This window comes from Rhinolophus hipposideros (genome assembly GCF_964194185.1).
Source record: "Rhinolophus hipposideros genome assembly, chromosome: 23".
Classification (NCBI taxonomy): Eukaryota; Metazoa; Chordata; class Mammalia; order Chiroptera; family Rhinolophidae; genus Rhinolophus; species Rhinolophus hipposideros.
In genome coordinates, this window is record NC_138069.1 from 3,806,547 (window position 1) to 3,821,427 (window position 14,881).

Genomic DNA, 14,881 nt, shown 5'->3' on the forward strand with positions numbered 1-14,881 from the left:
TAAATCAAATTTATGAGAACTGCAGTCTGTTTTCCAGAATCATTTTCTAGCCTAGTAATTTTTAATCTAATGTTTGAAAAAGTTGGCAAAATGATCTTTGGAAAACAATGTTAATCTCTGTGTATATTCTGAGAATGACATGAGGTGACTATATATATATATATATATATATATATATATATATATATATATATATATATACACATATATACATATATGTATATACATGTATATATACATGTATATGTATGTATATACATACGTATATATATCTTAATCACTGATATTGCAAGATATTAATATGTAATGTAGGAATTTTTAAATTACTTAGTAATCACCCAAAAGTACCCACATTTTTCACTTTTGTACTTTTTGAAGAAAACATTTCTTAATTAAAAAAGGAAAGGCAAAAAATGAATAAGAACTGAATGATAAGTAGATATTCTAAATTATTTACCTTTAGAATATATCAACTTTTCCTTTTTTAATTGAGTTTACTTGCAAAATAAAGGCCCTCTTACTTATAGTCTGAAACAAGTGAATCTAAGATAAGGGAAAACTGCCACATAATTTATTAGAAATAAAATCCTGCATTTAACTTCACATAAAATCTGTAATGTGGAAAATGTAAAGGAAGGTAAATAAAATGACAGGAATAAAATCTTTTCATTCCAAGTTTGTGTTGTGAAGAATTTATATTACAAGAAAATTACCCTCATAAAATTATAAAAAACTAAAATTACTTTAATAAAATACATACAAACACTGACTACACAGCTTGAGTTCCTGTAAAAATAACCATCAATCTGCCAGTGAACAGAGACCACTGTAAGATTTCATAACAAAAAAAAAAAAAATCAAAGACTTATGAAAATATTAAGTGGTTAGAACACAAATGAAAAAGGGCATATGTGAAGAACCATGTTAGAGTAAAAAATATTAAAGATGGAAGAACATGAGGAATATGAGGAAAGCAAGCTACTATATCTATTATATATCTAGTCTCCTTTATGCTATATTCCATTAGTCTGACTTCCTAACCATAGGATAAGTTAATCTTTTGCATTTTATATTTATTCAGATTTCCCAGTGTGTCACAAAATAATATTCTAGGTGGATCTTTTAAAATGTCTACAAATGTCGACAGAATAACAAACAAGAAAAGTTACCATATATTGTTCCTTAGAAACTTTCATTTTAATCTTTTTCATTTAGGTCTTATGTACTGTGCACCAGTTCTTACTTTGGGGGAAAGTACTTTAATACATACCGTTAACTAACAAGCTAGTACATTAATTAAATTATAAAAGAACACTGGCCTATTAAAGTTAGATAGCAACTTGCCTAGTTAAATTAGTTGAATGAACTAAATAAACAGTATTTTCATTTAAATATCAGAATACATTCATCAAAGAGTAAATAAATTTCTTATAAGCTATTTTTGATAAAATTAAGAGCTAATGTAATTGGTTTAACTTAACTCTTAAGCCTCAATAAAATCATAACAGGTAGTCAAATAAAAAAGAAAATGTAAAATTGAACCACTTGGTTTGCAACACTAGTTTCACACGCACAATAACGCCCCTTTAAAACACAATCTGGAATTATGACATTTTCCTTCTGAGCTCCTGCTGCCTGTGGTGTTTGTGGGAAGCGTGCCGGGAAGGTCCCGGGAAGGATACGATCAGTGCCTTGGAATATCACACAACCTTTCACCAGCTCGCCCATGATGCAACCCACTGACCAGATATCAACTGAAAATAAAATGAAATGATAAAATTATAAAGTGCCATGAACAAAACAAAGGTGAGGAAAAGGAATTCTAACAGTGCACTAAACACACACATATGGAAGAACAAATCGCTCGCTCAGGGTGAACTTGACACAATATGAATGATTGCTGACCGCCGCTGCAGCCGTCAGTGGGCAGCGACCTAGGTCTCAGTGCCCGAGACTTGAAGGCCGGACGGCTTGAAACGCAAAGGAAACCCCAGGAACAAGGAGCGCCCGTCCACACAGCTGTTTCCGGCCACACGCCCGCCGCCGCCGCCCGCTGCCAGGGCGGGGTCTCCCTGTGAAGGATACAGTCTCTTCCCGGGAACAGGACTTTATGGAGGACCATTTCTGCCATGATGCACCCGACAGACCAGATGTCCACTACCAAACACCAGGTGGTTAAAACCAGCAGGAGACCGCACGCGTCCTTCCTCAAACCCCCCCCCCCCCCCCGCACGAAGACACACCCGGCTCGTCAGTGGGAGCCGGCCTTAACATGCGGACCCCACACCTCCCGTCGAGTGAGCAGGGCCTCACAGGGTCCGGCTTGCCCCTCGGGCTCCAGGGGAGGCCCAGGTGCCCAGGCGTCCGGCCAGCCTCCGGCTGACTTCGGGCCTTCGCGCCTCTGCGGCCAGCTGCCGCCCAGAGCTCAGACAGCCGGGCGGGGCTGTTTCGTGCCCGGGCCGCTGGGGGCGGTGGCCGACCTCCCCGGGGATCCGCTTCTCTGCCCCTCCCACAGGGGACAACCAAAGCCCCAGGGCTGTGTCCCTCAGAGTGGGGGCACAGGGCACAGAACGTCTACCATAAACCTGACACGAAGCTCATTTCAGATGACTGGGGCAACTTGCGGGCCATTTAAAAAAGTAAATGTGATTTCGCTCTTTCTGACAAATTTGTCAAAAGCTAAGTTTGAAAGAGCTCCGGTATTCCTGGAATAAGTTTTGAATGTTAAAAAACACCAATTTCACACAAAAGAGAACATGTTGTATTATTCCATTTATATGAAATTCAAAAACAGGTAAAAGCAATCTATGGTGCTAGATAGAAATCTGGACAACGGCTTCCCTTGGGGGCTGAGACTGGGCGGGGCTGCGTGTGGGCGGAGCTGCGTGTGGGCGGAGCTGTGTGTGGGCGGGGCTGCGTGTGGGCACTCCCACACGTGTACACTGGAGGTGTGCCTTCTGCTCCATAAGTATGTTATACTTTGACAAACATTCAAAAGGATTGATTTCAAAAGTGAATGATTTTAGGTAAAGGAAATGTAAAATTATTTCTTATCCGCGGACTCTGATAATCTATGGATGATAGAGTCCCCACGTTATGTTTCATACAATCCACAGCACTATTTTCGACCGCCTCAGCCTCTTCCAGCTCCGTCTGCACTCACCGTTCTCCTTGTAGCCCATGCCCAGTATGACTTCGGGCGCCCGATAATAGCGCGTCACCACGTACGGGGTCATCATAAAGTTGGTGCATGCTGTCCGGGCCAGGCCGAAGTCCAGGATCTTAAGGGTGCAGTCTGATTTTACCACGATGTTGCTAGGTTTCAAGTCCTAGGGCAGAATTTAAGTGAATACAATGAACCAAAGCATGCTAAATACATGATCTCACATTGGCAAGCATTTGTGAGGTCAGTAACTACTGAAGTAAGCATATGGGAGTGCCGGCAGGAGGAAAGTTAGACTCGAACACTGGCATTTTGGAATAATTCTGGACAATCTTACTCTCAAACCAAAAGAAATACAAATCAGCCTAAAGCGGTCAGGTGGTTGCCCCTCCCCCCACGTGGAAACCTTCATGATCTTCCTTTGCTTAAAACCTTCTGAGAGCTTCACGCTGTTCCCCTCTTCCCTCCCTCGCCACCTCCAACGCCTGGTCATCCTTCAGTTCTCAACACTCTGGCTCTTCCCCATTGTCCAATTGATGTAATTTATATTTTTCAGTAGCCACCTTAAAAAGAGTGTAGAGAAACAGCTAAAATTCATTTTAATAATATACTTTATTTCATCCAATATATCCATAACACTGAGGATAGAGTGAAGGTAGGGAATACTTTATCCCTACCTTATCCCTAGAGTGAAGGAGTCACTTTAATCAAGCTGCTAAAATGATTAATATTATGAAGGTTGAGGCATAAAGAAAAATTATTCTTGTTCTAAGTAGTCTGGGAACTTAAACTTTTTGAAGTTTCCAGGCCTGTGTCAACGCCTAGATATACATCTGGATATACACCAGACCCCCAGATAACCCTCTGACTATCCCCTGAAGGCCTCACATAACCAGGCCACCTGACACCCATTATGGAGGCCACCAGATGTGACCAGAACTCCTGGCACCCATCCTCTAGACCACCTGGCATCCATCACCCAGACAGCGTGGCATCTGACTGATAACCGTCCTGGACCAATCCTAGGGCTAAGAACACAGGGCTGATTATTCTCAGGAATGCACTTTTTACTGTAAGAACTCTTTTCTTTCTTCTTCAGAACACTTCTGGGTTTTGGCCTAGTTGTGTTCCCTGTGTGCTAACTCTAAGACCGTTGAATAAATCTATCATTTATTTCTAGCCAAAGCCTCCCAACTCTTGTTGAGCTTGTTTGACAGGATTATAACTTCAAAATGTAACCAACATATAAAAATCATTAGTGAGATATTTTGCACTCTTCTTCTGGTACTGTCACATCCACTTAGAGCCACATTCTGAGTGCTCAATAGCCTCATGTGACTGAGCAGCACAGGGCTAGAGGTCTCTGACCCTGGAATCTTCCCATGGCTCTTTCTTTCCTTGGAAGAGAATCCATGATCACCAATCCCAACTCCCCCTCCCCTGGGACCCACCATTGCCAGCCGCACGCGCCCCCTTCCCATCCAAGGCACGTCTGTACCAGTCGGCCCTCTGTGCTCTCAGCTCTCAGAACTGGGCCAATAGGGCAAGTCAGTCAGAAACTGTTTGCTGAGTTAACACACACGTCACGTCACGCTGCACCACACGCAATGCCTGGACACGACTTCTGTAGTTCTTCCCTCTTACCTCCAGGGCCTTTCTTCCTGCTGACCTCCCACACCCCAGCCCCTTTCTCAGGCCACAGGGATCGGACTTTTGCCTGGGGACACCAGCCTGCAACCTCATCCTAGAATCTTGGACTTCTGAACAACCCACATGTATTCTATGCACAAGAGGTTTCCAGTGGGTAGTTGCAAGGTCAAATTACAACGTCAGCACACAGGACTGGGGAGTACTTTAAGTGTGACGGTTCGGGCCCAGCACCTGCCTTACTAGAACACTTTCCAACTGCTGGGTCACAAATGGGCACACGATGTTGCGAAGCACTGCTGGGGTAAGCAGAGAACCATTTACAAATCACAGCAGCTAAGGTTCTGTTTCATTATTGCTAAATGCTCTACCCAAACTTCCTGGATTCAGGAAAACAGGGAGGGAATGGGTAAGAGGCCTCCTGATGATGAGCTCTGCAGTGGGTCTGCGTTCTGCCTCGAGAGGACCCCGGCCTGCCCCTTACAGCCTCTCACACCAGCAGCCAGGCTTGTCTCCCTCAGTCAAGAGACCAGTGGAGCCTCAGCTAGAGAAACTAAAGAGTGCCCAGAGAAAAGACCTACAAATAGGGACACCTGAGGCCACCTGTTGCCCTAGAGAAAAAAATCCATCAGTCACCAACCCATGTACTTCCACTTGGCCTTCTAATGCTTCTGTCCTCTTTTTTTTTTTTTTTTTTAAGGAGGGTGCAGCTCACAGTGGCCCATGTGGGGATTGAACTGGCAACCTTGCTGTTATCAGCACCACACTTTAACCAACCGAGCTAACTGACCACCCCCTAATGCTCCCATCTTAAATAGGATCAGATGAGAAAAGGAGTACCAGACATTTGGGGAAAAGCTATGCATGACAGGGAGAGATCAAAATGCACTAAAAAAGGAACTTAGGAGAAAAAAAAACAATGCAGGGAGTGATAAAGAAAACTTCAAAGAATCTCTCATTTTAGAGAGATGATAGTGCATCATGCAATAAGGACAAAATACTGTAAAAAGGAACTACTCAGGATAAAAAAAGAGCTCCATCTAACCCATGCTTCAGAGAAAGAATACAGAGCACAATAAAGAGGGCGTTCGGAATGAAATGACAAATTTCCCAGGACCCCAAGGCATGGCCTTCCAGACTGAAGGGCCCACCAAATGCCCACCACAATTAATGAAAAAAATTCCCTCTCGGGTCATGTCGTCGTAACATTTCAGAATACAAGGAATAAAGAAACAATTTAAAAAGTTTGCAGAGATAAAAAACAAAACCAGTGTACCTGCAAAGGATCAGTAGTAATAAGAAAGGCATTAGAAAGCTCAAAAGCCATATGAGCTGCTATACTACAAAGTACTGCATTTACAACTCAGTGGGCAATTGACTTGCAACTAAGAATTTTATACCCAGGCAAACTATCAATCATTAATCAGGGCATAATATAGAGTTGCAGATATTTGGGGCCTCAAAAAGTTTAGTCCCATGCACACTTTTGGGGAAGCTTTTGGAGGATGTTTTCCACCAAAACAAGGGAGTAATCTGAGAGGGAGACAGAGGTCACGAAACAGGGAGTCCAACGCCAAGAGAAGAAAATACCAGGAAAAATGCTAGGTGAGGTCCAGAATAGCCCTGGTACAGGCAGGCCGTCCAGCGGGGAGCAGGGCTGAAGCTGCAGGAGAGAGCTCATGCAGATGATGAAACTGGTAAAATGGCGAAGGCATCTGGATGCACTGAGAGAAGCTTCAGATGCCTGGCAGAAAGCTAGGGGTCAAATCAGCAGTAAGAACATAGAAAACTGCTCCCTCCTTTTAAAACAAAACAAAACAACAGAGACCAAAACTCAAACAACAAAAAATGACAAGTTTTGTTAGCTCTGGGGCAAGACAGTGAAAGGAAAAGAAATGTATCCATGGTATAAAAGACCACATGCCGGTGAGGAGCATGGACGTGCCCTGTCGACGCACAGCACAGCATGGATGCCGCTCCAAACCCGGTGACACTGTCAGCACTGGCGCAAGGGGACAGCTGAGGTCATGGCAGGTGACAGAAGGCGAACTCAGGACCTTAGGCCCCACATTGAAAGAAAAGGTCAACTGACAGAGACCTAATCATATTATTTCAAGATGTGGAGATAAACACTGAAACAACAGCAAAAGAACTGAAAGAGTTTGCTGCTGAGGAGAGAGAAGTTAAGAGGAAAAAAGCTGGGACTCTGTTTTTTGATCCTTGATTAAAATAAAAACCAACCAACCAACTCATTTAGCAAATTGCAGGACAATTATGTACAAGATGATCCTGTTTTTGAAAAATGTAAGTTAGAAAGGACATACATATGAACAGCTATGCTGATACCAGTGTAAGTAGGAAGTCTGTGTCAGCGTAAAGTGAGGAAGGAAATGCCCCAACTGTTCACTGGCCACCTGCAGGTGACAGTGGAGGGCCGGGGGACTCTCATTTCTTTTAAGTCTTGAATTATATAAAGTAAAAAGTGCTGGGATTATGGGTATTTATTTTTCAAATAATTAAAATTTTACGCTTAGTAGAACACCATTTTAATAAGCAAAGATGAAAGTGTGTATCTGTGTATGGTATTGTATACAGGCAAAAGGACGGGGAAGGTTTACAGACTAAAGTTAACACACTAAAGGGTTAACTGCAGTTCATCACCTCTCTCCCTGGACCTGGTGAGGTGAGTGAGGTGGGCACACAGGCCTTTCACTATTCCCTTCATCTGCTTCTCCCCCAGTGAGCAGGTGGTGCTTTCCCAAGCAGAGAGCTTGACAGGCCATGAAGGTGTGAACAGGATGGACAGGTGGCCCATGGAATCATTTGCTCAGGTCTTCTCCGGTTTCTAAACACCATGCTGGGCAAACCAAACACGTCTTTGGTCTGTACCTGACCTCTGGACAGCAGGAGTGGGCCCAAGCTGCAGGCATCACACATCCCTAAACACAGGCACCTATGGGCTGCAGCTCCTCCCGGGTCCCAGGATCGGAGGACACTGCTTTCCCATGTATCTCCGGGCCCAAAAGGAGAGAAACAAGTGGGGCAAACCGTTTCCCTTTACAAAGTTAGTAAGCTTAATCCAATAAGGGCTAATACTCTGGGCACTTACTTGAAAGCATGAATTTAATACAAAATGTATTTAAGAGATATTAAGAAGTGCCTTAATTTATGTGAAGGTCTTTGCAATTTTTAGGAAGAAAAATAAAATGACATGTTGGGAAATCTTCATATTCAGTTAAAAAACCTAGTGTTATTTTTTAAAGCAAATTTGTCAACAGAATTTGTATTATTTTAACTGAACACTTGGTGGCAGCAAAGGCTGTATTTTACATGACGGCACATTGGTCAGGAGCCCAGTGCTTTCCAGCCAGCAAGCCAGGCCAGGCGACAGGCCCTGGGAGGACCCAGGATTCCTCCGGCATGCTGGCCTCGGGCTGCAGATCCATCCGAAGCTCACGACCAGGGAATGGGCTGAGGTCCCTCTCCTCCACTTGGCGGCTGTGATGGTACCAACCTTTCCTGGCACCTAACAGATCTACTACACCATCAGACATCTCTCTATTCTTCTCTGTATGAATAGACTTCATTGTTCTTATCTCACTGTCTTCCTCCCCACACAGATTTTAGTTCCAAGAAATGACAAGTCCCTGATGTTGAAACACAGTATCTAAAGACAGAGTCGGTCAACAAAATTAGTATGATAATAATTTAGGGAATGCTATGAATTATTCCAAGAAAATTATATTATTTCTGCTTCTAATCTCACTTGTTTTTTTAAAAAAGATTCTATCGTGATGTTCTGCTTACTCAGCCATATAAGTCAAAAAACAAAAACTCATAAAAACCAGCTTAGAGAATTACATTGTAGCTCCCTGGTTTTTAAATGTTACTTCCCAATAGTACAAGCAACTTTCATTGGAACCCCAGCCTTAGGCGAATCAAGAGGCCCATTGGGGGCCACTAAGTGGAGCTAGAATGCTGGTGTGGCAGAATTTTACAAAAGAAGAAATGGATATCTGGTTCATCATTTATGGAAGATTTCTCAAGCAACTGTACTTACTTGGCCTCTAACTCTCTCCCACCCTAAATCTAATCCCTTGATTCATTAAAAATGGGATTTCAAATATGGCAAAAATATTAACAAAAGGTGAATATGGGTAAATAGTATTTGGGAGTTCTTCATCCTATTCTTGTAATTTTTCTGTACGTTTTAAATATTCTTCTGCATATCAAGCTGAGGACCTGGCTCCTGCCTGCATCCAGGGTGGCTTGCAGGCCCTGGCCAGCTAGGCATTAAAATGTCTTCTCATCTCAACAATGTCTAGAAACTCAACACTATCCCGTATTTTATTTGGATTTTCAACACTGACAATTTTTTATGAAGCTCTTTTGTTTCTGGAGGATTATGACAACAAAATGATTGTGATTTTAAAAAATAAAATTAATATGGCATCACTACTTACTCTATGAATGATACCGGCTGAATGCAAATGTTTAATACCACAGAGCATTTGGTAAAGAAGGTAGGACATTCTTTCATGATCCAACTCCATGTGAATAACTTGACATAAGTTAGCGTCCATTAATTCCATAACCAAATACCTGAGGGAAAAGAAGACCAGCCATGTACACACGAAAATTACCCGGAATTTCTTCATGGCTATTAAACTAGAACTTTTATGAAACAGTACTAACTTATTACGTAGTCAACACACTGGCAAAAGTGAAACAATAATTTTTTTTTTTCTAAACATTTTATGAGGTATCTTGAAAAGAGGTAAATGTGTAATGAAACTTTGTAAAAGTTTTTCAAAAGAAAAAACAACTAACAACACATTGTCTTTCAAGTTAAAAACAAAACAATTTTTATATCATTGTAAACAGAATCTCAAACATCCAAATTCTCCTACATCTTAAACTTTTTACGATTGGATCATTCTTGCAAGTATAGAAACCATTCTGTTATTTCTCTCATCTTAAGAAATTGACCCCCAAAGATGTAAAGTACAGCACAGGGAATACAGTCAATAGTATCATAATAACTGTATGGTGTCAAATGGGCACTAGATTTATCCGGGTCATCCCTTTGTAAGGTATATAAATGTGTAACCACTATGTTGTCCACCCGAAATTAATATAATATGTCATCTGTAATTGGAAAATAATTTTCAAAAAGTAAAAGAAAATTTGGCTTTAATTCTCCCACCAGCTACCACCCTCTATTTTTATTCCCTTTGTAAGCCAAACTCCCCAAAGAGGTGTCATACTCGCCATCTCCAATTCTTTCCCCATTTTTTCTCAGTCTCACTCTGCTCAGGCTTTTGCCGCCCCCCCCCCCCCGCCCCCGCTCTCTGCTGAAGCTGTCCGCAAGGCTCCAGTGACTTCCGTGTTGCTAAGTCCTAGCCGATCCCATCCCCAGCTGCTTACAGTTGGACTGACAGCATTTGCTCCTTGGTCTTCTTCTGGTCTCTGTCACAGTCTGAATGATTTCCTCTGGTCTCTGGTCTCAAGGCTTTAAACACCAGATGTAGACCATCGACTCCCAAATTCATAGCTTCAGACCACACCTCTCTCCAGGACCATTTATCTAACGGCCCCCTTCACAGTTCCACTTAGGTGTCCCACAGACATCCTGAAGTCATGTCCCAAACTGAGCTCCGGATTCCACCCCGCCCTCTGACCTGCCCTTCCTGCAGCCTTCCTCATCTCAGCTGAGAGTACTTCCATCCTTCAGGTGCTCAGGCCAAAAATCCAGGCATCATCCTCAACCCCTCTTGTTCTCACACCACACATCCTAAGAGCAAACACTGTGGTTCGACTTTCCAGTCTCAGCACCTACTCTCTTCCCTTTCCCCTCATCACTACCTTCTCGTCTAAATGGAACCACCACGATTCTCACCTGAATCACTGCAATAGCCTCCCAACTGGTCCTCTGTGTCCCCCTACACCTTATGATCGGTTCTCAACCCAGAAATCAAAGTTACTCTTCTAAAATGAAAGTCACGTAAGCTCCCTCCTTGTTGAAAGTCTTCCTGACTTGCCTTAGAGTAAACTGAAATCCTGACAGTGGCCTGGAGCCCACAGTGTCTGGCCTTGTCACTTCTGAGCCCACATCATCTTTTCTCCTCGCTCCCTCAGCTCTGGCCACGCTGGCCTCTTGCTGTTCTGAGAGCACACCAGGCACACTCCCATTTCCACTCCTTGGCACTGACTGTTCCTTCTACCTCAACCCCCTCTCCCCCCAAATAATTGCAGGACCAAACCCCTCACCTCCTTCAAGGCTTTCTTCAAATGTCACTGATCCAGTGAGGTCTTTCCATGTCAAATAATGATTGTGAACAGCCAAACCCTACAATGCTGGCTTCCAGGGGACTGGAGAAAAACGTTTGCTATTTCAGTAAAGCAAATCAGTGGCATTAATAGTCACTCTCTGCTCTGAAGAATTATCTCCAGTCATCCTTTATCTGTTACGGAGATGATAACCATTTAGGCACAAACAACTGAATATTATTATCCATTTCCTTACTGTTTCTCTTCACAGAGAAAAATGGCTAAGACGTCATTAAAAATGTATTGCTACCTACATTTCCTAATAAAATAAGTTACTTTCTTTTATAAATTTTCAGTCTTTGCTGCATAGTGCTTTATTGAATAAAAAATGATACTTACACATCTTGAAATTCTTCTAGAGTTTTTTGTGGTGTAAACACATTTAACAAACTAATGATCTGAAAAGAGAAAATTAGTTAAACCTCACCATGTCAAATAACCCTACTTGATTATAAAAATTAAGTTTAATATTAACATGTTAAAACGAGAAAAAAAATCATAGCAGAGAGCATTGTTTTTATTATTGTTATTTCTTTTACCAAAATCATTCTATTACATGGCTGAAAAAAGTTAAATGATTAGGAGTCTCATCTTGGAAATTAGATACACTTTTAATCAAATTACTTTCATGTGTCCCTAGTAACTTATTATTACAGAATTTTACTGCTTATTGTCTTTGTGATTCTGAACATGAAAAAGTAAAAATTATGGGTAGAAAAACATGAAATAAAGCAATATGTTAACTCTGAAAAGTTAAATACTAGGTGCAAATTTCTAAAAAGTTTTGAAATATAGAGCCTGTATTTTTGGTATGATGAAGATGAAACGCCTCATAGCATTATACATTTATTTAAAGAAGGTTCTAGAATGGATCCCACTGCAGGCCTCACTCCTGGCACTCCAATGGTTAAAGAATAAGTCCTACTGTTTGAGCATCAAACACACATCCTCAATCATTTCAAACGACGACGACGGAAAGAGGAATATTCAGTATGTAGGATTGGGGTAGCCGGCTAACCAAGGAAAAAGCAAAACTGGATCTATAATTCATTCTCTATACCAAGATAAACTTGGACTGGAACAAAGATTTAAATCTAAAATGTGAAACAAAAACATTAAAGTGTAGGCAAACATTTATATAATCCTGGTGTAGAAAAGCTTTTTCTAAGTATGACAGATCAACCAACCAACCAAAAAAAAAAAAGAAAAAAAAATCAGTATGGCAAAATCAACCTAAATAAGGTTAAATGGAAACAGAAGTGAGGGTTGATGGCTTTAATGTACAAAGATGTTCTATAAAAGCATAAGAAAGAGACCAATAGTATAAGAGAAAAATGCCAATGCCCTTGGAAAAATAAATTCTCAAGAAATAAAAATAAATGGCTAATAGAGATATGGAAAGAAATTCAGCCTCACAAACAAAACTATTCCACTTGTTACCTGTCAGATCGGCAAAGGAAAACAAAAGACCAACAAGGTGTAGTGCTGGGGGTTCTGAAATAAAGGACATCCTCATATACTCTTAATGAGAGTGTGAAACTGACAGTCTTCCTCGAGGCCAATTTGTCAGCATATACAAAGGGCGCCAAAAGAATGTATACACATTTTAAGAAAGGAAAGAACTGTATTAAAATTGTAATAATATATACTGATAACAAAAGACGAATACAAGTCATGTGTATACATTTTTTTGGTACCCTCCAGTATTACAGCCAGAAGTGTGCATACTCTTTGACCCAGCAATGTTGGCCAAGAAATTCACCTGGACAAGTGTGCAAAGACGAACGTAGAAGGATATTCATTGCAGACTGTTTGTAATAGTGAAAAACTGGAGACAACCTAAATATCCAGTAATAGGTGATTGGTTAAATAAATGACCCTGTATCTGTACTATGCAGCTATTTAAAAAATTGCTCTGTCTATGTTCATCAATGTATGAGACCCAGCAATATTCCACGAGGGCAAAAGCAGGATGCATGACAACGTGGCTTATCTTGTTTATACACATGTGTATGTTCACATATGCATGAGAACGTTCACCAAAATGTTCATGATAGTGGCCTGTGGGTGGTGGGATTCAAGGATTTTTGCTTTCTTGTTTATATTTTTTGAATTTTAAAACATAATAACCATATTTTTTGTAACCTGAAAACAATTTTTTAAAATAAATAAAATAAAGCATGCATTGGAGAAATGAAAAACAAACTTGAAGCACAGACTCAAAAGGAAGAACGTATCTTAGTTTTGTATTTAATGTCCCTACACTAGGAAGATCCAGCATAAATGTTAAAACAACGGGAACCATATAAAGTTGAGGGTCGTCTTAAATTCTCAACCCAACAAAAAGGGGTCCTGTGGGGGAGCTCTTCAAAGGCCCTTCCAGACTTAACATTTTATGATTTTATCACGTGGTGAGGTTATCAAAATCATACTCGAAATAATACTCAGAGACCCGTAAGAGAACACAAAATGTGCCTGAGGACCTCATTTCCTAGCGACATGCCTTTTCTCCTTAAAATTGACAGTGCTTTGATGTCTGTGGGGATGCCATGTACCGCAATCTTGAATACAACATCATCTAACAACATTTATTTAAACTGAAATGTCTGTATTACAAGTAAAAAGCTACTTTAGAACAATGTTTTTCTAAAAAATAGAAATAGTTGTTTCTCAATTTGTTAGGTCAATAAATGCTGTTGCCATTTTGCAGAAACAGAAATAGTGAAAATCAAATAGCTACAGGGTAAACTGACATTCCTATCAATGCTGAGTGACCTAAATTCCTACGGACCGTGATGCCTCTGCTAACTTCAATTTCCCCAATGTTTTTTTATTTTATTTATTTCATTTATTTCATTTTTACATCCCTCACACCTTGAACCCCCCTCCCCCCATCCACCACCACCCCGACCTCACACCGAGCCATCACATTATACACATAAAATTATAGTTGGCATTCATTAATGTCCAGCCTCTGGTGTACAATGCCATGACCAGGCATCCACAGCATCCCTGAGGTGGTCTCCCAAACAGGACACATGTCCATCGGACACCCAACAAAATCCCCAAACACTATTGAATAAGTTCCCCAAAGTAATTCTCAAAAAACCCTGAGGCCATCCTGTGGTCACCAGCCGCCCCCCCCAATCCCTTCACCCTTCCCCCCATCCCCAACCCCCAATCTCCCCAATGTTGATAAGAATTTTATCAATAAAATATAACCATTTAAATCGTTATGTTTATTACTAGTTTACCCTCGGTCCAAACTCAGTGTGACCAAGAAGACTACCACATCACAGACAACATTCAAGTACAGAGAGGTAGCAGAGACAGAACTTACATTTTTATGATTGACACATTTTAGGAGGACGAGTTCACGATAAGCTCTCTTTGCATGAGTTTGATTCTGAAAAGGCCGGCTTAGTTTCTTGACTGCGACGTTTATCCCAAGAACTGTATCAAAAGCAGCACTATAATTAGGAAATATAATAACCAACCCATTAGAATAGTTTTTGAACAGCAATGCAGAATGTATAGTCAATGTACTATCTTAATGAGTAACAAACTAGGAAAACTCTGCTAGTTTCCATGTGAGGTACTTGTACACGTGAAGGCCCAGGTGAGCTGGCTAAGAGTGCAGAACGGACTGACTGCTTTGCGGAGCAGCTGCAGTTAGAATGGGTGCAGCAACCCTTTGTACGTGGACTTCTCTTGTATTCGTTGAGATTATTATGTTCAGAA

The 14,881-nt window shown here is 41.1% G+C and overlaps 1 protein-coding gene across 8 annotated transcripts in view; it reads right to left on the reverse strand.

Annotated features, from left to right (window-relative positions):
- Positions 1–14,881, reverse strand: part of MAPK9 (mitogen-activated protein kinase 9) — a 50,132-nt gene that overhangs the window by 11,038 nt on the left and 24,213 nt on the right. For 7 of the 8 annotated variants that reach the window (XM_081036073.1, XM_081036069.1, XM_081036075.1 and 4 more), the window contains 5 exons: positions 14,481–14,610; positions 11,480–11,538; positions 9,274–9,412; positions 3,164–3,329; positions 1,683–1,754 (listed from right to left, as the gene is read on the reverse strand). In XM_081036073.1, coding sequence (XP_080892199.1) covers positions 1,683–1,754; positions 3,164–3,329; positions 9,274–9,412; positions 11,480–11,538; positions 14,481–14,610 — 566 coding nt within the window. Of the gene's footprint in view, positions 1–1,682; positions 1,755–2,085; positions 2,158–3,163; positions 3,330–9,273; positions 9,413–11,479; positions 11,539–14,480; positions 14,611–14,881 lie in introns of all 8 variants that reach the window. The other variant, XM_081036072.1, reaches the window with a different exon arrangement.